Source organism: Palaemon carinicauda, chromosome 19 (genome assembly GCF_036898095.1).
Source record: "Palaemon carinicauda isolate YSFRI2023 chromosome 19, ASM3689809v2, whole genome shotgun sequence".
Classification (NCBI taxonomy): Eukaryota; Metazoa; Arthropoda; class Malacostraca; order Decapoda; family Palaemonidae; genus Palaemon; species Palaemon carinicauda.
Window position 1 is genome coordinate 122,741,963 of NC_090743.1, and position 26,216 is coordinate 122,768,178.

General features: G+C 34.3%; 3 protein-coding genes across 4 annotated transcripts in view; 1 reads left to right on the forward strand and 2 right to left on the reverse strand.

Moving 5' to 3' along the window:
* peo (pendolino) overlaps positions 1 to 26,216 on the forward strand; it is a 179,034-nt gene that overhangs the window by 31,049 nt on the left and 121,769 nt on the right. The window contains exon 1 of one of the 2 annotated variants that reach the window (XM_068393873.1): positions 25,629 to 25,668. The exons of the other annotated variant lie outside the window; for it this stretch is intronic. The gene's annotated coding sequence lies outside the window, so the exon portion shown is untranslated. Of the gene's footprint in view, positions 1 to 25,628; positions 25,669 to 26,216 lie in introns of those variants that run through there. 2 annotated transcript variants of the gene reach the window in all.
* Positions 13,609 to 15,714, reverse strand: LOC137659293 (protein PFC0760c-like). The gene has a single exon (XM_068394319.1). The coding sequence runs from the start codon at positions 15,712 to 15,714 to the stop codon at positions 13,609 to 13,611; it is 2,106 nt and encodes a 701-aa protein (XP_068250420.1).
* On the reverse strand, positions 16,574 to 24,062 carry LOC137659294 (putative uncharacterized protein DDB_G0282133). Its single transcript, XM_068394320.1, has 3 exons — positions 24,042 to 24,062; positions 20,567 to 22,627; positions 16,574 to 19,888 (listed from the first exon to the last, which is right to left on the reverse strand). The coding sequence occupies exons 1-3, from the start codon at positions 24,060 to 24,062 to the stop codon at positions 16,574 to 16,576; spliced, it is 5,397 nt and encodes a 1,798-aa protein (XP_068250421.1).

Sequence of the window (26,216 nt, forward strand, 5' to 3'; positions counted from 1 at the left end):
TAGGAGTTTACAGGCTGTCCCCAAAGATGAACACATTTTTCGCGACTACACTTCGGGGAAAATCGTCAGAAGAATTTTTCAAGAGGTGAGTCTTAGATAATAGCGTAAGGTTGCGCAGTTACCCTCACTCCCGCACTCTGATAGGCCCCCACATTCCATAGCCCTCTAGGCACTATGTGCCGAGTCAAGTGTCAGAATAGCACTCCCGCCTCCTAAAGTATAAGTCTCCAAGAAAAGTAGTTCTCGGTAAGTATTTTGTGTTGGAACAAATCAAAAATTTTAAATAATTTTTATTTTTCCTAACATACTTACCGAGAACTACTTTCGGGTAAGGGCCCTCCCTTCCGTCCCCGAGTGCCATCCTTCCATTGCCAAGTTGGGCTATACGACGAACTTAATGAGGAGAATGGCCCAGAGAAGCAGTGACCTGCATTCTTGGGCGGCGGGGGTAGGCCTATATAGAGAACGGAGTAGGGGGGTAACGGCGCGAAAAACCTTGGTCGGGAAACAGAGATCACCAAGTGACTCCAAGAAAAGTAGTTCTCGGTAAGTATGTTAGGAAAAATAAAAATTATTTAAAATTTTTGATATATATATACATATATATATACATATATATATATATATATATATATATATATATATATATATATATATATATATATATATATATACTGTATGTAGAGAGGAGAGGTCCCCTTTTTTGTTTCATTTGTTTGATGTCGGCTACCCCCCAAAATTGAGGGAAGTGCCTTTATATATATATATATATATATATATATATATATATATATATATATATATATATATATATATATATATATATATATATATATATATGTGTGTGTGTGTGTGTGTGTGTGTTTGTTTGTTTGTTTGTTTGTTCTTTGTCTCTGCTTGTAGCCCTTTCGTTACAAATCACTTATCACCCTTCTCCCCCTCCCACACACGTCCGAGACGCGTATCATTTGGATCATCTTTCTCCTCTCGAATTGAAAATTCTGGTTTTTTATTTCTCGTCCGGAGCCACTTTCGCTAACCTGTTTTGTACGTGTTGGCGTCGCGTTGTACAATGCTTGATTTGTGCCGTTGACTTTTGCTTGTTCTGGATCGTCTTATAAATGTTTAATTAAAGACAGATACATGGGTAGGTTTAATTTATATATATATATATATATATATATATATATATATATATATATATATATATATATATATATATATATATATATATATATATATATATATGCATATATATATTATATATATTTATATTTATACATATATTTATATATATATATATACAGTATATATATATATATATATATATATATATATATATATATATATATATATATATATATATATATATATATATATATATATATATATATATATATATGGGTCCCCAGAGATTGCAAAAGAAGCGGAGCAAGGTAGAGAAGACGACGGATTGACGAGCTAAGAACAGTTTTGTATAAACTGACATAGAAAGACCATAAACAGACGCTTGTGGAAGAACTTGTCTGAGGTCTTTGTCCTTTAGTGGACTAGCAACGGTGATATATATATATATATATATATATATATATATATATATATATATATATATATATATATATATATATATATATATATATATATACATATATATATATATATATATATATATATATATATATATATATATATATATATATATATATATATATATATATATATATATATATATATTACGTACATCCTTGCAAGACGATATACAAACCTATACAATAATTGTAGTTTTTGCTTACTAATCATTCAATAATTCTTCCCTAGGTTACTATAGTCAATTCTTTTTAGTTAGGCAGATTTGCACCGACTTGCGGCGGTGCCCTTTTAGCTCGGAAAAGTTTCCTGATCGCTGATTGGTTGGACAAGATAATTCTAACCAATCAGCGACCAGGAAACTTTTCCGAGCTAAAAGGGCACCGCTGTGAGTCGGTGTAAATATGCCTCGCTAAAAGAAATTGAGTATAGGTGACCTGACTCCCGATACATTTGACCTAAGATACTAACGCGAACAGCTAACATTCCTTCTCCATGTCACAGTTCGTTAACCTGTGTTTTCCTTTGTTCTTGATGTAATAACTGAATCGGCTTATCGGTGTTCTTAGTGCTCTATCATGAGGCTTGATACTACACAGTATTCTATAAGTTTTATTCCAGGTGTGACCAAGTTGTGGAATGATCTTATTCGGTTAGTTGAATCGGTGGGACTTCTAAAGTTCAAACTTGTAGTGAATATTTTTATGTTGATCTGGCTGACATAAGTCTTTTTTTAGTCTATATATTCATTATGTTTTAATGTTGTTAATGTTCTTTTTATATGTTTTATTTAAATTTTTTCATTACTTCTGATATCGTTTATTTCCTTATTTCTTTTCCTCACTGGGCGGTTTTTCCCTGTTGAAGCTGACACAAGTTTCTCTTTATAGTTTATTCATTGTTACTGTTCTTAAAATGTTTTATTTTAATTGTTCGCTACTTCTCGTAATTTATCCTATTTCTTTCCTATATCTCTTCCTCTTGTTTAGTTAAAGTTTTTATAGTTTATGCAGGAGATATTTATTTTAATGTTGTTACTCCTCTTAAGATATTTTAATGTTCCTTGTTTCCTTTAATCACTTTGCTATTTTCCCTGTTGGAGCCCCTGGGCTAGCATTCTGCTTTTCCACCTAGGGTTGTAGCTTAGTATGTAATGATAATAATAGTAATGATTTGTTTCATTTCCTTTCCTCACTGGGATATTTTTCCTTGTTGGAGCCCTTGGACTTATACCGGTAGCATCCAGCTTTTCCAACTTGGGTTGTAGCTTAGCTGCTAGTAGTAGTAGTAGTGGTAGTAGTAGTAGTAGTAGTAGTAGTAGTACTAATAATAATAATAATAATAATAAAAATGTCTTTTAACTGTAACTAGTCTTACATATATCCCATTATTAAACTATAATGATAAAAAGTAATTTGAACCTGTCAGTAAGGCTATGCTCTTCATTTTTTGTTCTTTAATAAATTTACATTAAAATTTATACAATTTATGATATTGTATATACATCGTAATATATTTACATGCATAAATTTTGAAATTAACATATATTCACAATTGAACCTTTCATTGTTCATCTAAATATATTTTATATTACAAAAGTTGACTCGTGAATACATTTTGAACAGAAGTTTTAAATTTTATATACATTAAAAGTATTTATCATTATACTTTTTTTATCAATTTAAGTAATTATCATTATACTTTTTATCCATTTAGGTAATTATCACTATACTTTTTATCCATTTAAGTATTTATCATTATACTTTTTATCCATTTTAGTAATTATCATTATACTTTTTATCCATTTAAGTATTTATCATTATACTTTTTATCCATTTAAGTATTTATCATTATACTTTTCATCCATTTAAGTAATTATCATCATACTTTTTATCCCTTTAAGTAATTATCATCATACTTTTTATCAATTAAGTAATTATCATTATACTTTTTATCCCTTTAAGTAATTATCATTATACTTTTTATCCATTTAGGTAATTATCCCTATACTTTTTATCCATTTAAGTATTTATCATTACTTTTTATCCATTTAAGTAATTATCATTATACTTCTTATCCATTTAAGTAATTATCATTATACTTTTTATCCATTCAAGTATTTATCATTATACTTTTTATCAATTCTAAGTGATTATCATTATACTTTTTATCCATTTAAGTAATTATTATACTTTTTTATAAATTTAAGTATTTATCATTGTACTTTTTATCCATTTAAGTAATTATCATTATACTTTTTATCCATTTAAGTAGTTATCATTATAATTTTTATCCATATAGGTAATTATCATTATACTTTTTATCCATTTAAGTAATTATCATTATACTTTTTATCAATTTAAGTAATTATCATTATACTTTTTATCCTTTTAAGTAATTATCATTATACTTTTTATCCATTCAAGTAATTGCGGGTCAGTACTTAAAAATCCTAAGTAATATTAGGCTTTTGATATAACAACAACAACAACAACAACAACAACAGGTGGTTGAAGGTCATTAAATTATGGTGTTTTATTTACATACAAGTTTGAAGTGTCTGGGAGTGGCGGATTCATTTGTTTTGAAGGCATGACGAATTTGTTTGTTATGGCTCTGCTATGTTAATAGGATTAACATTGAGTCTGTGGCTGAAGTTTAACTCTCTCTCTCTCTCTCTCTCTCTCTCTCTCTCTCTCTCTCTCTCTCTCATGAGTCACCTTACCAAACCAGGTTTCAAGACGAGTGTAATTGTTATGTTTTTGCTCATGTCAGTATATATATATATATATATATATATATATATATATATGTGTGTGTGTGTGTGTGTGTGTGTATATATTATATATATATTATATTATATATATATATATATATATATATATTATATATATATATATATATATATATATATATATATATATATATATTTATATGTGTGTGTGTGTGTGTGTGTGTGTTTGTGTTTGTACTGTATATACTTATATATAACAACAAATTAAGCCGTTTCGAGTCCACTACAAGACAAGGGCTTCAGATATATCTCTATTCATGTCTGGGGTTTGGCCAGTTTTCATCACCACGCTGCCCATTGCGGATTGGTGATGGTGTGAGATTTTTGTCTGATCGCTCACAGCAAACCAATCTAGTATGGGTGGCCCCGACTAGTATAGCTTTCACCGCATTAAGGTATCCCTACTCAGAAATGGGTTTAAAGGTCACTCATGAGTGGCAGAGGCAAGGGACGGGATGTATTGGTGACTGACTATATAAGCCACATGGTCAGCGCCCAAGCCCCCTCTCCACCCAAGCTAGGACCAGGGAGGGTCAGGCTGTTGATAGCTTGGCAGGTAGACCTATAAGCTCTCCTTAAACATACTCATCCTTAGTTCACAAGGATGGTGAGGTTGCAAACACCACAAAAAACTACCGAGCTTGAGCGGGTTTTGAACCCCTGTCGAACAGGTTGCCAGGCGTTGGCGTGTCCAATAGTTGCCACTTTCTGGAATTATTTTTCTACTAATTGTTTTAAAGAAAATAATTTTTATTCCACTAAATTGTGTAATAAAGAATAATAGCAAGAAGAGCAACCAGATAATTGTATAATTTATTACGTCACTCGGACTTTGAATTTCAAAATAAATATTTTGCTCCCTAAACCCGGAGATGCTCATCAGTATATTCATTATTCCTCTGTTATAACTAAAACGAGGAAGGCACTCTTGAGTGCAGACCTCCGCCACGGCAGCTTATAACTCGAGACCAGCTTGCCTTTCCCAGAATCAGTTTAGACCGTAGGCGTATTTGAAGTCTGTGTGTGACAACCATGTGCGAATTGGGGGTAAAGGTTAGCCTGTCCATTCACTAGCGACTTGATTGAGAAATCAGATTGTAGTGGGCGGGGCTTTGAAATTGTACAGGTGAGCACTCGCGCTACGATCAGATCTTCAAAACCATGTCATAATCATTTCAGGCTCAGCAGTAGAGCAGTTAACACCTATGCCGGAACCGCTCCATGATAATGACCTTTATGCCATTGCTTTTGTGGTTTGTAAATATATGAGATTTAAGAAAAAGAGCAGACACAAAAAGAGATTTATCATGCGCCATTATTACCTGACGTAAGAGGACATGACGCCAGAGATGGAGAGAAAGTTCGAGAAATGTTTATGAATTATTCTAGAAGTTTTATTCCAGCTGTTACCAAGTTGTGGAATGATCTTCCTAATCGGGTAGTTGAATCAGTAGAACTTCAAAAGTTCAAGGTTGCAGCAAATGTTTTTATGTTGACTAGGCTGACATGAGTCTTTTTATTGTTTATATATGACATATTTGTTTTTTATGTTAAAAGTTTATATAGGACATATCTGCGCTGTTACTGCTTTTAGAATATATTGTTAATTTATTCTCATCATTTATTTACTTCCTTATTTCCTTTCCTCACTGGAGCCCTTGGGCTTATAGCATCTTGCTTTTCCAACTAGGGTTGTAGCTTGGCTAGTAATAATAATAATAATAATAATAATCTGAACATTATAATGATTGCTGTTTTATGGGTTATGAATGTTAAATATTAAATATTTCAAAGTAACTTTGTGCATATCTGTTGCCTTAAAAAATTTAGTTTCATTTATACACGAAATTATTATGTATTACATGGTTCAAGTTGAAATGTTCTTTTCAAGAAATACAATAATGCAATGTATAGTAGTTTCCCTTATCTCTTGCACATTAGACACAGAAGGAGTGTTTCTGATTCTTTTATAAATGATAAAAGATCATAATACCATACACCTCATCAGTTCCTGTACCAGATTTTTTTGGAGCCTTCCTTTTTTTTAGTTCCTTTCGAAACACAGTGCACATATTGTTAAGTTTTTTAGTCACCATGTCTTTATTTGCTTCTTGACACCTTTAAGTTTTTCTATCAGAACTTCGTAAGCCTTGTTTTTAACGTTTCTATCTGAATATATTTTGCTTTCTACATTCCATATGCATGGATGACACTTATAATTCTCAGTAAATTCGTCCCAAAAACTTTGTCCACCTAAATCTCAAAAATTATGTTTTTGATAAAGAGACTGACAAGGTTGACTCACCCAGCCACAAACAAGCAGTTCCAGTCGGGGCAAATTACATCTGTCTGTAAATGACCTCCTTTAGATCTGAACGAACAATCGATTGTAGCAATTAGACCATACAACCAGATTGGAGGATAAATATGAACACTCACGCAACGATATGCGGAAACTCCGCCCACTTTGATTTAATCTCACAGATTCAGTCGCTAGTGAATGGGCAGCCTTAGGGTTAATGCGTTCGACCTTTTGCTTGACTTTGACCTTTGACCTTTGATCTAGGACTTTCAAAATTGAATAATTTCCACGTCTCAAAATAACAATTAATCCCTGAAAGTTTCACTAATATGAGTAAAATTGTGTCCTGGAAGTTGTTCACAAATAAGCAAACGGACACACGGACAAACAAGGGCGAAAACATAACCTCCTTCAAACTTTGTTGACGGAGGTAATAAAATGTTTCGTCTTCCAAGGAAATTATTCTTAGGGAAATGTATTTGACCTCCATAAAAATAAGTTGTGTGAGAGCTTTTACGTCATTCTTTTTCTCTTCTATATCTTCAAGTATAATTTTTTAGGCCTAAAGCTTTTCCCGGCTATTTTTGCGCATTTAAAGTTAGAAGAGACTCTTTAGCTATGGTAAGCAGCTCTTCTAGGAGAAGGAAACTCCAAAATCAAACCATTGTTCTCTAGTTTCGGATGGAGTCATAGCCTCTGTACCATGGTCTTCCACTGTCACTTGGGTTAGAGTTCTCTTGCTTGAGGTTACACTCGGGCACACAAGTTTGTATAGTTTAAATAGAAGATATTTATTTTAATGTTACTGTTCTTACAATATTTTATTTTTCCTTGTTTCCTTTCCTCACTGGGCTATTTTCCCTATTAGAGCCCCTGGGCTTATAGCATCTTGCTTTTTCAACTAGAGTGGTAGCTTAGCAATTAATAATAATAATAATAATAATAATAAGTATATTCGTAATTTTCGCGCAAAATCTGTTGCAGGTTATCCGTAATCGCTCCAAGAATTCATTGCAAATATTTTAGTCAAGTCTGACTCTGTAAAATTCTGAATTAACAAGTTAGCTGTTTTGAGATTTAAAAGAAAGTCAAATAACCCTTTTTTTTATATAAAAACAGCAGATTTCTTAGCTCCAAAGTTATCTGTTATTTTACGTAATTCAGCAGGAAGAGGAGCTTTTAGCACTTGTTGGAGAATTGGTAATTTTACTACATTATGTAAATGCGTTTGTGGTAGCTCAAGTCCAGCTGATTAGCCCCCAATTTCCATAAATCCCATATTATGTAAAATTTTTAAACGTCTTTGGGCAAAACGTCTTAATAGGTTTGCTAAAGGTAATCATCTATTCCCTAGTTTGCAATTTGGTTTTCGTAAAGGCCTTCGAGCAAGTGATGCCCTTCTTACAATCTCCAATGCTGTACAGAAAGCCCTTGATTGTGGTCAGGAAGTTCGTATGATTGGCCTTGATTTTAGTGCTGCCTTTGACCGTGTTAATCATGAGGCCCTTGTTTTCAAACTCAAACAGTTGGGAGTGGGTGGGTCGTTTTTTAGCATCATCATTATTATATGTAGTAGGTTATCTAGGGCACAAACCACCCGGTGAAATACTACCGCTAGAGAGATATTGGGTCCTTAGACTGGCCAGAGTGCACTACATTGGATCCTTCTCTCTGGTTACGGCTCATTTTTTCTTTGCCTGCACCGAATAGTCTGGCCTATTCTTTCCATATTCTCTTCTGTTTTCATACACTTGACAGCACTGAGATTACCAAACAATTCTTCACTCAAAGAGGTTAACTACTGCACTATAATTGTTCAGTAGCTACATTCCTCTTGGTAAGAGTAGAAAAGACTCTTTAGCTATGTTAAGCAGCTCTTCTAGGAGGACACTAAGCTCAAAACATTTTTCTCTAGTCCTGGACAGTGCTATAGCATCTGTACCATGGTCTTCCACTGTCTTGGGGTAGAGTTCTCTTGCTTGAGTGTACATTCGGGCACAATTTTCGATCTTATTTCTCTTCCTCTTGCTTTTATATATATATATATATATATATATATATATATATATATATATATATATATATATATATATATATATATATATATATATATATATATGAAAGATCCATTTTAATGAAGTTACTGTTCTTAAAATATTTTATATTGTTCACTACTTCTCCTGTAGTTTATTTCCTTTCCTCACTGAGCTATTTTCCCTGTTGAAGCCCTTGGACTTATAGCATCTTGCTTTTCAAACTAGGGTTTTAGCTTAATAATAATAATAATAATAAAAGATTATTTAAAATGTCAGAAAGTTGTAACCTTCCCTCGAAAGGAGTATGTTTGTTTGTGTGTGTATGAACTTTTTTTTTTTGTGTGTGTGTACACACGAATTCTACAACTCTTAGATACATAGAATTCACTGACTATCCGACAAAAAAGTCTTGAAAGTCTATAATTTACGTTCGTCGTAGGCTCATTTTTAATGGTGAAATGGGGCGTTACAAATTGTGCCCCAGCTGTTGGATAGGCCTATACTTCCTTGAGAATTACCTCTCTCTCTCTCTCTCTCTCTCTCTCTCTCTCTCGGGACGGTTGATTGACAACTAGGTATCTAATTCGCTGTCAGGGTGAACGCACGCTTGAGAGAGAGAGAGAGAGAGAGAGAGAGAGAGAGAGAGAGAGAGAGAGAGAGAGAGAGAGTATAACCGGCGCCTTCATGATTACAGGAATCACTGTACCTATAATGACTGTACCCATCTATGGGGGCATCTCAATAGCTATGGGATGGGGGTGGGGGGAGGGGGGGGGGGCGGAGTTGGAGTTGACGCTGGGATATTAATGGTGATTTCTTTGCGTTATTTGCACAGGTGTGTGATTTACAAAATGGTGATTGATGTCCTTGATGTTATATGTTTGTTCGTTATGTCTTGTGGATGGTATAGTTTCGTTCTGGTGTATTGGATGCATTAATATATATATATATATATATATATATATATATATATATATATATATATATATATATATATATATATATATATATACTGTGTGTATATATATACTGTATGTATGTATGTATATATATATAAATATATATATATATATATATATATATATATATATATATATATATATATATATATATACATATTTATATATATGTATATATATAAATATATATATATATATATATATATATATATATATATATATATATATATATCTGTGTGTATGTAAAAATCACCAGGAAACATAATGCTCAGATGCAAAATAAAATTAAATTCCAAAATAAATGGTTAAGAGTATTTAATTTTCCCTGTAGTTATTATATAGTATATACTGTATATATGTATATATATGCATATATATATATATATATATATATATATATGTATATATATATATATATATATATATATATATATATATATATATATATATATATATATATATATTATATATATATTATATTCGTATTCGTAAACATATTCCTCCTTCATAAGAAAAATATCGTTACTTAAAATCGTAAAAAAATTTTATGAAAAAAATTGACAGATGTACCAGGAGGCCACCAACGAATGGAGTCCGTCAACTGTCAATCAATCATTCCAGACTTAATGTCACGCTTTGTTGTTGGCTTAAACCCAGAGGGCGCTTTTCTCTATATGACAATAATCTTAACATTATTTCAAAAGATCTATTTGTTGCTCAAGGGGTTAACTACTGCACTTTAATTGTTCTGTGGCTACTCTTGGTAAGGGCAAAAGAGACACTTAAGCTATGGTAAGCAGCTCTAGGAGAAGGACATTCCAAAATCATACCATGTTTCTCTAGTCTAGGGTAAGCCATAGCCTCTGTACCATGGTCTTGTGTTAGAGATCTCTTGCTTGAGGTTACACTCGGGGGCACTATTCTATCTTATTTCTCTTCCACTTGTTTTCATAGTTTATATAGGAAATATTTATTGGAATATTGTTACTGTTCTTGAAATGTTTTATTTTATTTTAATCACTTCTCTTGTAGTTTACTTGTTCCTTTTTCCCCTCATATATATATATATATATATATATATATATATATATATATATATATATATATATATATATATATATATATATATATATATATATATATATATATATAAATATTATATATATATACATATATAAATATATATACATATATATATATATATATACATATATATATATATATATATATATATATATATATATATATATATATATATATATATATATATGCAACAAAACAGCAGTTTCTAGTCTGCTGCAGGACAAAGGCCTCAAATATGTCCTTTTGCATGTCTGGGGTTTGGCCAGTTTTCATCACCATGCTGGCCATCTGCGGATTGGTGATGGTGGGAGACTAGTCTGATCGTTCATAGCAAACCAACCTAGTATGGGTGGCCCTGACTCCTACAGCTTTGCTGATCATGGCAATACACAAACCCTTTTACCACATTAAGGTATCCCCACTCAGAAAGGCACAATATATATATATATATATATATATATATATATATATATATATATATATATATATATAATGTTTATGTATCTATACACACACATACAGTATGTATAGGTATATATGTATATATATATATATATGTATATATATATATATGTATATACATATATGTATATATATGTATATAACATATATATATATATATATATATATATATATATATATATATATATATATTATATATATATATCCTATTTTGCGAAAAATTTCAACTTCAGTCAAGGCCACATTAAAACATCCAATATTATGTACCGTAATACTTTAATGTCTTGATTACATTCTCTCTCTCTCTCTCTCTCTCTCTCTCTCTCTCTCTCTCTCTCTCTCTCTCTCTCTCTCTCATAACACCGAGCATTAAGGCAAATAATAATATGGGGTATCATTATTCAATATGATATTCCATAACCAAACTCTCCCATGGATACACCTTTTACATGACCAAATACACCTAGACAACTCATGAAATACACCCATAAATCCCATTGATTCCCAGCCCTTTGTGGAAGGAATATTCCCATCTCTTGCTGAACTTGAAGATCCCATCAACCAATTGTCTTTTCTTCTTTCGCCTGTTCAAGTGACGTGAGCCTTCATTCATTTTCGAACACCTCTCGTACAGGTGATGCCCTCTGTATTCTGGTCGAGATGTGTGTGATTTGTTTGTGTCTACTTGTTTATGAGTATGTAACTTGATGGTATGCTGTGTACAGATGTGTTTTGATATATATATATATATATATATATATATATATATATATATATATATATATATATATATATATATATATATTTATATACATTTATGTCTTTTAAATACTACACTAATTATTTGGTGGTTACTCTCCCCCTGGTGAGGATAGAAGAGACTCTTTAGCTATGGTAAGCAGAATTCTTAGAAGGACACTCCAAAATCAAACCATTGTTTTCTGGTCTTGGGTAGTGCCATAGCCTCTGTAATATGGTCTTCCACTGCTTCGGGATAGAGTTCTCTTGCTTGAGGATACACTCAAGAACATTATTCTATTTTTTTTTATTTCCTTTCCTCACTGGGTTATTTTCCTTGTTGGAACCCTTGACCTTAAAGCATCCTGCTATTCCAACTAGGGTTGTAACTTAGCAAGTGAAATTAATACAATTCACGCTGTTTATTTTTACTAAGATAATTATGTATTTTATATTAGTTAATACTTACATGAATTGTATTTTATGCTTATTATGACATTATTTTTTATATATCATGTAAGTAATTTGGTTGTTGTCTTTGCAAAAGTCAATTATTTGCCTTCGTAAACACAGCATATTTTACTAATGTTATCCATTGCGTCAGCCAGCGTATTTTTGAGTGATGAGGAAATCTACACTAATTTCATTATCATCCATTACCAGCATATATTGGAATTTACGATGCATCTCTATATTTGTTACACGTTGTTAGAATATCATCTACTTTCAGCTTGCTCACGTATCCATCTATCTCTTGTGTTATTTCCATGATTATTCTTTCCATAGCTCTTTGAGTTGTAACAATCTCATGTTCTAAGGCTTAAGTAATACTCCATGTCTCTGATTTATAAGTCAATACTAGTAGGACCATTTGATTAAATACTATTCTGTTTAGAGGAAGTTGCATTATTCTTTTCATAATGTCATTTTGTTTACCATAGGCTCTCCGTCCCATGTTTATCCTGCTTTTAATTTCGGTCTTCTGGCCTGGGGGGAAATACCTACTGTCTGTCCTAAGCATATGTATATATATATATATATATATATATATATATATATATATATATATATATATATATATATATATATATATATATATATATATATATATATATATATACACATATATATACTGTATATATATATATATATATATATATATATATATATATATATATATATATATATATATATATATATATATATATATATATACAGTATATATATATATATATATATATATATATATATATATATATATATATATATATATATATATATATATATATATATATATATATATAATTCTAACACTTTGGCTCAATCGTTATGAATTGAAAGACCTGTGACATTTGACCTAATTGCCCACTTGACCTTAACCCTGCTCAAACTAGTGTGACCCTGCTTGACCTTTACCTAGTTTGCTGACCTTGCCAGTACCTATTTGCACAGGAACCTTCCGGTCTTTCGCCATATGGCATGGAAACTCTCTCTCTCTCTCTCTCTCTCTCTCTCTCTCTCTCTCTCTCTCTCTCTCTCTCTCTCTCTCTCTCTCTCTCTTGTTGCATATTCATTTAGCTTTGCAATGATCTAAATTTTATCCGGACTCAACATTTTTGAGGTGTCTCTATATTAGGGTTCAGCGTTTCAAATGCCCCAATCTGTATCCGGATTCAGCATTTTGAACTCCTCATTAGAATCCGGATTCAGATTCAGCATTTTGAACTCCTCATTAGAATCCTGATTCAGATTCAGCATTTCGAACTCCTTATTTGTATCCGGATTCAGCAGTGCTAAGTGTTTATTTGTATCCGGATTCAGTGTTTTGAAGTCCTTATTTATATCTGGATTCAGTATTTTGAAGTCCTTATTTATATCTGGATTCAGTATTTTGAAGTCCTTATTTATATCTGGATTCAGTATTTTGAAGTCCTTATTTGTATCTGGATTCAGCAGTTCAAACTCCTTATTTGTATCCGGATTCAGCATTTCGAACTCCTTATTAGAATCCGGATTCAGATTCAGCATTTCGAACTCCTTATTTGTATCCGGATTCAGCAGTGCTAAGTCTTTATTTGTATCCGGATTCAGTGTTTTGAAGTCCTTATTTATATCTGGATTCAGTATTTTGAAGTCCTTATTTATATCTGGATTCAGTATTTTGAAGTCCTTATTTGTATCCGGATTCAGCAGTTCAAACTCCTTATTTGTATCCGGATTCAGCATTTCGAACTCCTTATTAGAATCCGGATTCAGATTCAGCATTTCGAACTCCTTATTTGTATCCGGATTCAGCAGTGCTAAGTCTTTATTTGTATCCGGATTCAGTGTTTTGAAGTCCTTATTTATATCTGGATTCAGTATTTTGAAGTCCTTATTTATATCTGGATTCAGTATTTTGAAGTCCTTATTTATATCTGGATTCAGTATTTTGAAGTCCTTATTTGTATCCGGATTCAGCAGTTCAAACTCCTTATTTGTATCCGGATTCAGCATTTCGAACTCCTTATTAGAATCCTGATTCAGATTCAGCATTTTGAACTCCTTATTTGTATCCGGATTCAGCAGTGCTAAGTCTTTATTTGTATCCGGATTCAGTGTTTTGAAGTCCTTATTTATATCTGGATTCAGTATTTTGAAGTCCTTATTTATATCTGGATTCAGTATTTTGAAGTCCTTATTTATATCTGGATTCAGTATTTTGAAGTCCTTATTTGTATCCGGATTCAGCAGTTCAAACTCCTTATTTGTATCCGGATTCAGCATTTCGAACTCCTTATTAGAATCCTGATTCAGATTCAGCATTTCGAACTCCTTATTTGTATCCGGATTCAGCAGTGCTAAGTCTTTATTTGTATCCGGATTCAGTGTTTTGAAGTCCTTATTTATATCTGGATTCAGTATTTTGAAGTCCTTATTTATATCTGGATTCAGTATTTTGAAGTCCTTATTTGTATCCGGATTCAGCAGTTCAAACTCCTTATTTGTATCCGGATTCAGCATTTCGAACTCCTTATTAGAATCCGGATTCAGATTCAGCAATTCGAACTCCTTATTTGTATCCGGATTCAGCAGTGCTAAGTCTTTATTTGTATCCGGATTCAGTGTTTTGAAGTCCTTATTTATATCTGGATTCAGTATTTTGAAGTCCTTATTTATATCTGGATTCAGTATTTTGAAGTCCTTATTTGTATCCGGATTCAGCAGTTCAAACTCCTTATTTGTATCCGGATTCAGCATTTCGAACTCCTTATTAGAATCCAGATTCAGATTCAGCATTTCGAACTCCTTATTTGTATCCGGATTCAGCAGTGCTAAGTCTTTATTTGTATCCGGATTCAGTGTTTTGAAGTCCTTATTTATATCTGGATTCAGTATTTTGAAGTCCTTATTTATATCTGGATTCAGTATTTTGAAGTCCTTATTTGTATCCGGATTCAGCAGTTCAAACTCCTTATTTGTATCCGGATTCAGCATTTCGAACTCCTTATTAGAATCCGGATTCAGATTCAGCATTTCGAACTCCTTATTTGTATCCGGATTCAGCAGTGCTAAGTCTTTATTTGTATCCGGATTCAGTTTTTTGAAGTAATTATTTGTATCTGGATTCAGTATTTTGAACTCCTTATTTGTATCCGGATTCAGCAGTTCAAACTCCTTATTTGTATCCGGATTCAGTATTTTGAAGTCCTTATTTGTATCTGGATTCAGGATTTCGAACTCCCTATTTGTATCCGGATTCGGATTCTGCATTTCAAACTCCTTATTTGTATCCAGATTCAGCAGTTCGAACTAATTTTTTGTATCCGGATTCAGCATTTCAAACTCCTTATTTGTACCTGGATTTTGATTCAGCAGTTTGAACGCCTTGTTGTATCTGGATTCGGATTTTGCAGTTCAAACTCTTTATTTGTATCCAGATTCAGCTGTTCAAACTCCTTATGTGTATCCGGATTCAGCATTTCGAACTCATTTGTATCCGGATTTGGATTCAGCAGTTCGAACTCCTTATTTGTATCTGGATTCTGATTCAGCAGTTCAAACTCTTTATTTGTATCCGGATTCAGCTGTTCAAACTCCTTATGTGTATCCGGATTCAGCATTTCGAACTCCTTATTAGAATCCAGATTCAGATTCAGCATTTCGAACTCCTTATTTGTATCTGGATTCAGCAGTGCTAAGTCTTTATTTGTATCCGGATTCAGTATTTTGAAGTCCTTATTTGTATCTGGATTCAGTATTTTGAAGTCCTTATTTGTATCTGGATTCAGTATTTTGAACTCCTTATTTGTATCCGGATTCAGCAGTTAAAACTCCTTATTTGTATCCAGATTCAGCAGTTCTAAGTCTTTATTTGTGTCTGGATTCAGTATTTTGAACTCCTTATTTGTATCCAGATTCAGCAGTTCAAACTCCTTATTTGTATCCGGATTCAGCAGTTCAAACTCCTTATTTGTATCTCCATTCAGTATTTTGAAGTCCTTATTTGTATCTGGATTCAGTATTTCGAACTCCCTATTTGTATCCAGATTCGGATTCTGCATTTCAAACTCCTTATTTGTATCCAGATTAGCATTTCAAACTCATTTGTATCCAGATTCAGCAGTTCGAACTAATTTTTTGTATCCGGATTCAGCATTTCAAACTCCTTATTTGTACCTGGATTTCGATTCAGCAGTTTGAACACCTTGTTTGTATCTGGATTCGGATTTTGCAGTTCAAACTCTTTATTTGTATCCGGATTCAGCTGTTCAAACTCCTTATGTGTATCCGTATTCAGCATTTCGAACTCATTTGTATCTGGATTTGGATTCAGCAGTTCGAACTCCTTATTTGTATCTGGATTCTGATTCAGCAGTTCGAACTCCTTATTTGTATGCGGATTCTGATTCAGCAGTTCGAACTCCTTATTTGTATGCGGATTCGGATTCAGCCGTTCAAACTCATTATTAGTATCTGGATTCGGATTCAGCAGTTCAAACTCCTTATTTGTATCTGGATTCGGATTCAGCAGTTCAAACTCATTATTTGTATCTGGATTTGGATTCAGCAGTTCGAACTCCTTATTTGTATCTGGATTCGGCAGTTCGAACGCCTTATTTGTATCTGGATTCGGATTCAGCAGTTCAAACTCATTATTTGTATCCGGATTTGGATTCAGCAGTTCGAACTCCTTATTTGTATCTGGATTTGGATTCAGCAGTTCGAACTCATTATTTGTATCTGGATTTGGATTCAGCAGTTCGAACTCCTTATTTGTATCTGGATTCAGCAGTTCAAAGTCCTTATTTGTATCTGGATTCGGATTCAGCAGTTCAAACTCATTATTTGTATCCGGATTTGGATTCAGCAGTTTGAACTCCTTATTTGTACCTGGATTCGGATTCTGCAGTTCAAATTCCTTATTTGTATCTGGATTCCAATTTAGCAGTTCAAACTCCTTATTTGTATCTGGATTCGGCAGTTCGAACTCCTTATTTGTATCTGGATTCGGATTCAGCAGTTCAAACTCCTTATTTGTATCTGGAGTCGGATTCAGCAGTTCAAACTCATTATTTGTATCCGGATTCGGATTCAGCAGTTCAAACTCCTTATTTGTATCTGGATTCCGATTCAGCAGTTCAAACTCCTTCTTTGTATCCGTATTCGAATTTTGCAGTTCAAACTCCCTATTTGTACCTGGATTCGGATTCTGCAGTTCAAACTCCTTCTTTGTATCCGGATTTGGATTCAGCAGTTCAAACTCCTTATTTGTATCTGGATTCGGATTCAGCAGTTTGAACTCTGTATTTGTATCCGCAATCGGATTCAGCAGTTCAAAATCCTTATTTGTATCCGGATTTGAATTCAGCAGTTCAAAGTCCTTATATTTTTCTGGATTCGGATTCAGCAGTTCGAACTCCTTCCCTGTATCCGGACTCGGATTCAGCAGTTTGAACTCCTTATTTGTATCCGGATTCAGCCGTTCGATGTCCTTATTTGTATCTGGATTCTGATTCAGCAGTTCGAACTCCTTATTTGTATGCGGATTCTGATTCAGCAGTTCGAACTCCTTATTTGTATGCGGATTCGGATTCAGCCGTTCAAACTCATTATTAGTATCTGGATTCGGATTCAGCAGTTCAAACTCCTTATTTGTATCTGGATTCGGATTCAGCAGTTCAAACTCATTATTTGTATCTGGATTTGGATTCAGCAGTTCGAACTCCTTATTTGTATCTGGATTCGGCAGTTCGAACGCCTTATTTGTATCTGGATTCGGATTCAGTAGTTCAAACTCATTATTTGTATCCGGATTTGGATTCAGCAGTTCGAACTTATTATTTGTATCTGGATTTGGATTCAGCAGTTCGAACTCCTTATTTGTATCTGGATTCAGCAGTTCGAAGTCCTTATTTGTATCTGGATTCGGATTCAGCAGTTCAAACTCATTATTTGTATCCGGATTTGGATTCAGCAGTTTGAACTCCTTATTTGTATCTGGATTTGGATTCAGCAGTTCGAACTCATTATTTGTATCTGGATTCGGATTTAGCAGTTCGAACTCCTTATTTGTATCTGGATTCGGATTCAGCAGTTCAAACTCCTTCCTTGTGTCCGGATTTGGATTCAGCAGTTCAAACTCCTTATTTGTACCTGGATTCGGATTCTGCAGTTCAAATTCCTTATTTGTATCTGGATTCCAATTTAGCAGTTCGAACTCCTTATTTGTATCTGGATTCGGATACAGCAGTTCAAACTCCTTCTTTGTGTCCGGATTTGGATTCAGCAGTTCAAACTCCTTATTTGTACCTGGATTCGGATTCTGCAGTTCAAATTCCTTATTTGTATCTGGATTCCAATTTAGCAGTTCAAACTCCTTATTTGTATCTGGATTCGGATTTAGCAGTTCAAACTCCTTCTTTGTGTCCGGATTTGGATTCAGCAGTTCAAACTCCTTATTTGTACCTGGATTCGGATTCTGCAGTTCAAATTCCTTATTTGTATCTGGATTCGGCAGTTCGAACTCCTTATTTGTATCTGGATTCGGATTCAGCAGTTCAAACTCCTTATTTGTATCTGGAGTCGGATTCAGCAGTTCAAACTCATTATTTGTATCCGGATTCGGATTCAGCAGTTCAAACTCCTTATTTGTATCTGGATTCCGATTCAGCAGTTCAAACTCCTTCTTTGTATCCGTATTCGAATTCTGCAGTTCAAACTCCCTATTTGTACCTGGATTCGGATTCTGCAGTTCAAACTCCTTCTTTGTATCCGGATTTGGATTCAGCAGTTCAAACTCCTTATTTGTATCTGGATTCGGATTCAGCAGTTCGAACTCTGTATTTGTATCTGCAATCGGATTCAGCAGTTCAAAATCCTTATTTGTATCCGGATTCGAATTCAGCAGTTCAAAGTCCTTATATGTTTTTGGATTCGGATTCAGCAGTTCGAACTCCTTCCCTGTATCCGGACTCGGATTCAGCAGTTTGAACTCCTTATTTGTATCCGGATTCAGCCGTTCGATGTCCTTATTTGTATCTGGATTGAGCATTTTGAACTCCTTATTTGTATCCAGATTCAGCATTTTGAACTCCTTATTGGTATATGGATTTGGATTCAGCATTTCAAACTCCTTATTTGTATCTGGATTCGGATTCAGCAGTTCAAACTCCTTCCCTGTATCCAGATTCGGATTCAGCAGTTCAAACTCCTTCCCTGTATCCAGATTCGGATTCAGCAGTTCAAACTCCTTATTTGTATCCGGATTTGGATTCACCAGTTTGAACTCCTTATTTGTATCTGGATTTGAATTCAGCAGTTCAAACTCCTTATTTGTATCTGGATTTGGATTCAGCAGTTCAAACTCCTTATTTGTATCTGGATTCGGATTCAGCAGTTCGAACTCCTTATTTGTATCCGGATTCGGATTCAGCAGTTCGAACTCCTTATTTGTATCCGGATTCAGCAGTTCGAACTCCTTATTTGTATCCGGATTCAGCAGTTCGAACTCCTTATTTGTATCCGGATTCGGATTCAGCAGTTTGAACTCCTTATTTGTATCCGGATTCGGATTCAGCAGTTCGAACTCCTTATTTTTATCCGGATTCGGATTCAGCAGTTCAAACTCCTTATTTGTGTCCGAATTCAGCAGTTTGAACTCCTTATTCGTATCCGGATTCGGATTCAGCAGTTCGAACTCCTTATTCGTATCCGGATTCGGATTCAGCAGTTCGAACTCCTTATTTGTATCCGGATTCGGATTCAGCAGTTCGAACTCCTTATTTGTATCCGGATTCGGATTCAGCAGTTCGAACTCCTTATTTGTATCCGGATTCGGATTCAGCAGTTCGAACTCCTTATTTGTATCCGGATTCGGATTCAGCAGTTCGAACTCCTTATTTGTATCCGGATTCAGCAGTTCGAACTCCTTATTTGTATTCGGATTCGGATTCAGCAGTTCGAACTCCTTATTTGTATTCGGATTTGGATTCAGCAGTTCGAACTCCTTATTTGTATCCGGATTTGGATTCAGCAGTTCGAACTCCTTATTTGTATTCGGATTCGGATTCAGCAGTTCGAACTCCTCATTTGTATCCGGATTCGGATTCAGCAGTTCGAACGCCTCATTTGTATCCGGATTCGGATTCAGCAGTTCGAACGCCTTAATTGTATATGGATTCGGATTCAGCAGTTCGAGCTTCTTATTTGTATCCGGATTCGGATTCAGCAGTTCGAGCGCCTTAATTGTATACGGATTCAGATTCAGCAGTTCGAGCTCCTTATATGTATCCGGATTCGGATTCAGCAGTTCGAGCTCCTTATTTGTATCCAGATTCGGATTCAGCAGTTCGAGCTCCTTATTTGTATCCGGATTCGGATTCAGCAGTTCGAACGCCTTAATTGTATACGGATTCGGATTCAGCAGTTCGAGCTCCTTATTTGTATCCGGATTCGAATTCAGCAGTTCGAGCGCCTTAATTTTATACGGATTCGGATTCAGCAGTTCGAGCTCCTTATTTGTATCCGGATTCGGATTCAGCAGTTCGAGCTCCTTATTTGTATCCGGATTCGGATTCAGCAGTTCGAGCTCCTTATTTGTATCCGGATTTGGATTCAGCAGTTCGAACGCATTAATTGTATCCGGATTCGGATTCAGCAGTTCGAACGCCTTAATTGTATACGGATTCAGATTCAGCAGTTCGAACGCCTTAATTGTATACGGATTCGGATTCAGCAGTTCGAACGCCTTAATTGTATACGGATTCGGATTCAGCAGTTCGAACAACTTAATTGTATACGGATTTGGATTCAGCAGTTCGAACGCCTTAATTGTATACGGATTCGGATTCAGCAGTTCGAATGCCTTAATTGTATACGGATTCGGATTCAGCAGTTCGAGCTCCTTATTTGTATCCGGATTCGGATTCAGCAGTTCGAGCTCCTTATTTGTATCCGGATTCGGATTCAACAGTTCGAGCTCCTTATTTGTATCCGGATTTGGATTCAGCAGTTCGAACGCTTTAATTGTATCCGGCTTCGGATTCTGCAGTTCGAACTCCTTATTTGTATCCGGATTTGGATTCAGCAGTTCGAACGCCTTAATTGTATCCGGATTCGGATTCAGCAGTTCGAACGCCTTAATTGTATACGGATTCGAATTCAGCAGTTCGAACGCCTTAATTGTATACGGATTCGGATTCAGCAGTTCGAACGCCTTAATTGTATACGGATTCGGATTCAGCAGTTCGAGCTCCTTATTTGCATCCGGATTCGGATTCAGCAGTTCGAGCGCCTTAATTGTATACGGATTCGGATTCAGCCGTTCGAGCTCCTTATTTGTATCCGGATTCGGATTCAGCAGTTCGAGCTCCTTATTTGTATTCGGATTCAGCAGTTCGAGCTCCTTATTTGTATCCGGATTTGGATTCAGCAGTTCGAACGCCTTAATTGTATCCGGATTCGGATTCAGCAGTTCGAACTCCTTTTTTGTATCCGGATTCGGATTCAGCAGTTCGAACTCCTTATTTGTATCCGGATTCGGATTCAGCAGTTCGATCTCCTTAATTGTATCCGGGTTCAGATTCAGCAGTGCGAACTCCTTATTTGTATCCGGATTCAGATTCAGCAGTTCGAACTCCTTATTTGTATCTGGATTCGGATTCAGCAATTCGAATTCCTTATTTGTATCCGGATTCGGATTCAGGAGTTCGAACTCCTTATTTGTATCCGGATTCGGATTCAGGAGTTCGAACTCCTTATTTGTATCCGGATTCGGATTCAGCAATTCGAACTCCTTATTTGTATCAGGATTCGGATTCAGCAATTCGAACTCCTTATTTGTATCCGGATTCGGATTCAGCAATTCGAACTCCTTATTTGTATCCGGATTCGGATTCAGCAATTCGAACTCCTTATTTGTATCCGGATTCGGATTCAGCAGTTCGAACTCCTTATTTGTATCTGGATTCGGATTCAGCAATTCGAACTCCTTATTTGTATCCGGATTCGGATTCAGCTGTTCGAACTCCTTATTTGTATCTGGATTCGGATTCAGCAATTCGAACTCCTTATTTGTATTTGGATTCGGATTCAGCAGTTCGAACTCCTTATTTGTATCCGGATTCGGATTCAGCTGTTCGAACTCCTTATTTGTATCCAGATTCGGATTCAGCAGTTCGAACTCCTTATTTGTATCCGGATTCGGATTCAGCAGTTCGAACTCCTTATTTTGTATCCGGATTCGGATTCAGCAGTTCGATCTCCTTAATTGTATCCGAATTCAGATTCAGCAGTTCGAACTCCTTATTTGTATCCGGATTCAGATTCAGCAGTTCGAACTCCTTATTTGTATCTGGATTCGGATTCAGCAATTCGAACTCCTTACCTGTATCCGTATCCAGATTCAGCATCCGTAAGGCTCATCTCGCCAGGTGTATTAGATGTTTCATGTGCAAGGAGATTTGTCCCTGACCCTTTAACCTAAGCGTGCTCGGCGCTGGCATGCTCTCTCTCTCTCTCTCTCTCTCTCTCTCTCTCTCTCTCTCTCTCTCTCTCTCTCTCTCTCTCTCTCTCTCTCTCTCTCTCTCACACACATATATGTAGGTGTTTGTTGTTGATCTTTTAAACCATCTGTTATTTATTCTTGTTTACCCTTGAACACACACACAGACACAACAACAACACCAACAACAATAACAGCAAATGCATATTTGGTAATGATGGGAAACTTTAATCTGATTGCTTAAAGCAAACCAACCTAGTATGGGTGGCCCTGACTAGTACAGCTTTGCTGATCATGGCGATCCCACAAACCTTTCACCACGTTAAGGTATCCCCATTAACCAAAGGTTTTATATATATATATATATATATATATATATATATATATATATATAATATATATATATATATATATATATATATATATATATATATATATATATTCATACATATATATATACACACAAACACTTATGTACATACTTACAGTATATACACACTTATATACACACTTATATACACATAGCATCTTCATCATTAGCCTTTACTAGTCCACTTCAGAACAAAGGCCTCAGACGTGTCTTTCCACTGAAGTCTGTTTATGATCTCTCTATGGTAGTCCACACCTGCAAATTTTCTTAGTTATCAATACATCGTCTCCTCTTCTTTACCCTGCTTCATTTGCAACAATCTCTAGGGAAATATTCTATATATATATATATATATATATATATATATATATATATATATATATATATATATATAGTATATATACACACACACACAACATACTGTGTACATAGGAAAGGGATCTGCCCCTTTCTTTTATATCTGACGCTAATTTTCACCATCTGCAGTGAATAGTGATTACTCAAATCAAGCACTATTCACAATCAGTTGCCGACTTAACAAATTTTGTCAGAATCTTATGAAAGGTTAAAATATATTTTCTTCTAATTCCTAATTTCTTTCGATTCTTTTTCGTATTCCTACCGGAAGTGGGCAAGACATCCGTTTGTCTCCTACACCGGAAACGGGTAAAGTGACCACCTCTCTCTCTCTCTCTCTCTCTCTCTCTCTCTCTCTCTCTCACTCACAGTATTATCTGGCTGACTCATTTTGTGATTACTGACTTTGTGACAATGTAAATTATGTAAATGGGGAATATTTTTAGTTATTTTAATCTTAACCGATATGTAATGGTACTATACACACTTTTCTCACCACATGTCCAGACCACCTCCAAATTCTCGGGTCGATCTATTCGCCTACACTTACTTTTTTACGAAAATATCAAAGCTATTCTTGATCTTATAAAAGCCCCCCCCCCCCCCCTCTCTCTCTCTCTCTCTCTCTCTCTCTCTCTCTCTCTCTCTCTCTCAATTTTTTGGCCTGGTTTTCATGAGGACTTTTGATAACGTCATATGATTCTTGGCCTTTATTTTATTTGCTTTGTTTATTCTTTTTTGTTTATATGATTTTTTTGTTTGGTTGAGTTGTTTGTTTCTTGTTAATTGTTTCTTTGTTTATGTTTGTTTGTTTGATTGCTTTGTCTATTCTTATTTATTGTTTTATTTCTTTGTTTGTTTGCTTTGTTTATTCTTGTTAATTATTTTTGCTTATATTAGTTTGTTTGATTGCTTTGTTTATTCTTGTTAATTATTTCTTTGTTTTTATTTGTTTGTTTGATTGCTTTGTTTATTCTTGTTAATTATTGTTGTTTATTTTAGTTTGTTTGAATGCTTTGTTTTTTCTTATTTATTGTTTCTTGGATTTCTTTATGCATGTTTTTTTATTGGTTTTGTTTATTCTTGTTTGATTGATTTTTTATTGTAATTGGTTTGATTACTTTTATTATTTGTCTGACTGCTTTGTTTATCATAATATTTTTGATTACTTTTATCTTATTATTTGTCTGATTGCTTTGTTTATTATAATTTGTTTGATTACCTTTTTCCTTATTTGTCTGATTGCTTTGTTTATACTTATTTGCTTTGTACATTTAATTCCTTCCGATGGTCTTGTTTTTTTATTGTATCATCAACTGTTGTCAATAATTTATGATAACCTTCGCTTGGTATCAATATCTTTAGCTTTATTTGTGGATGATGTAATCAGTGAGTGTCTGGAGACTATTATGCAAAAGCACGCCATTGTAAACATGTTATGATTATATTACGTGATTATATTATATTATATTACATGATTATATTATTATAATTATGTTGATTATGTTACACGTGTTGCATATACCCTGCGTTCTAATGCTGTCAATGATTTAAGAAAATAAATCCAACAAAATAATGAAACATTACGTCACTCTTGCAATTGATACCAACAAGGCTTGCTAAACACCTTTATGGTACAACTTTCTTCAGAGAGAGAGAGAGAGAGAGAGAGAGAGAGAGAGAGAGAGAGAGAGAGAATGTCTATTGTATAGATTTTACCAATACTAACACTGGAGATGTAAGTGCAGTGACAGAAGGATGATCTGTCATTAATAATTAATTATTAAACCCCCCCCTCTCTCTCTCTCTCTCTCTCTCTCTCTCTCTCTCTCTCGTGTACGTTTGTTGATCACATAGATTGGTACCTGGCCGAACCACACACGAACACACTCGGGCGGCCTTGTTAATATCCAGGTAAAGCTTAAGTCTTCTCTTTAGTGTCCTCACAGATTCCGTAGTGGAAAGGTGTGTGCCGCTCTGTCGCTCGCCAATGGAGGTTTAATACGAAGTGCAATTGTGATTTTAATGTATTGCCGGAAAATACGGGGTTTTAATTTATTTTCAAAACTACAATTAATGATTATCTTGTGCCTAGTGGTACTGAAATTAGTTACGAAATTAGTGTTTGGATGTGAATACACGTTTAATAATTTCTGGAAGAAACCACTAATATGACTTTCTCATTTAATAATAGGTCAGAAAGTTGTGTTTAGAGGAAAGAATGAAAATAGATAAGAAAATGGAATGATTTTCAATGGTTTATGAAGTGTTGAAGCTTGCTATCTAATCTTAGAGATACGAAGTGGGAGGTCTGTCAGCTAGCTGCATTTTATGACGTATATATATAAGTATACAGTATATATAAGTACACATACACACACACACACACACACATATATATATATATATATATATATTTGTGTGAGCGTGCATATATATGTATATATGTATGTGCGTGTACTTTTTAGTGTATACTTCTACCTCACATTGATCTAAGGGACTCTGTTTTATTTTTATTGTATGTGATATGTTTATTTTCATCAT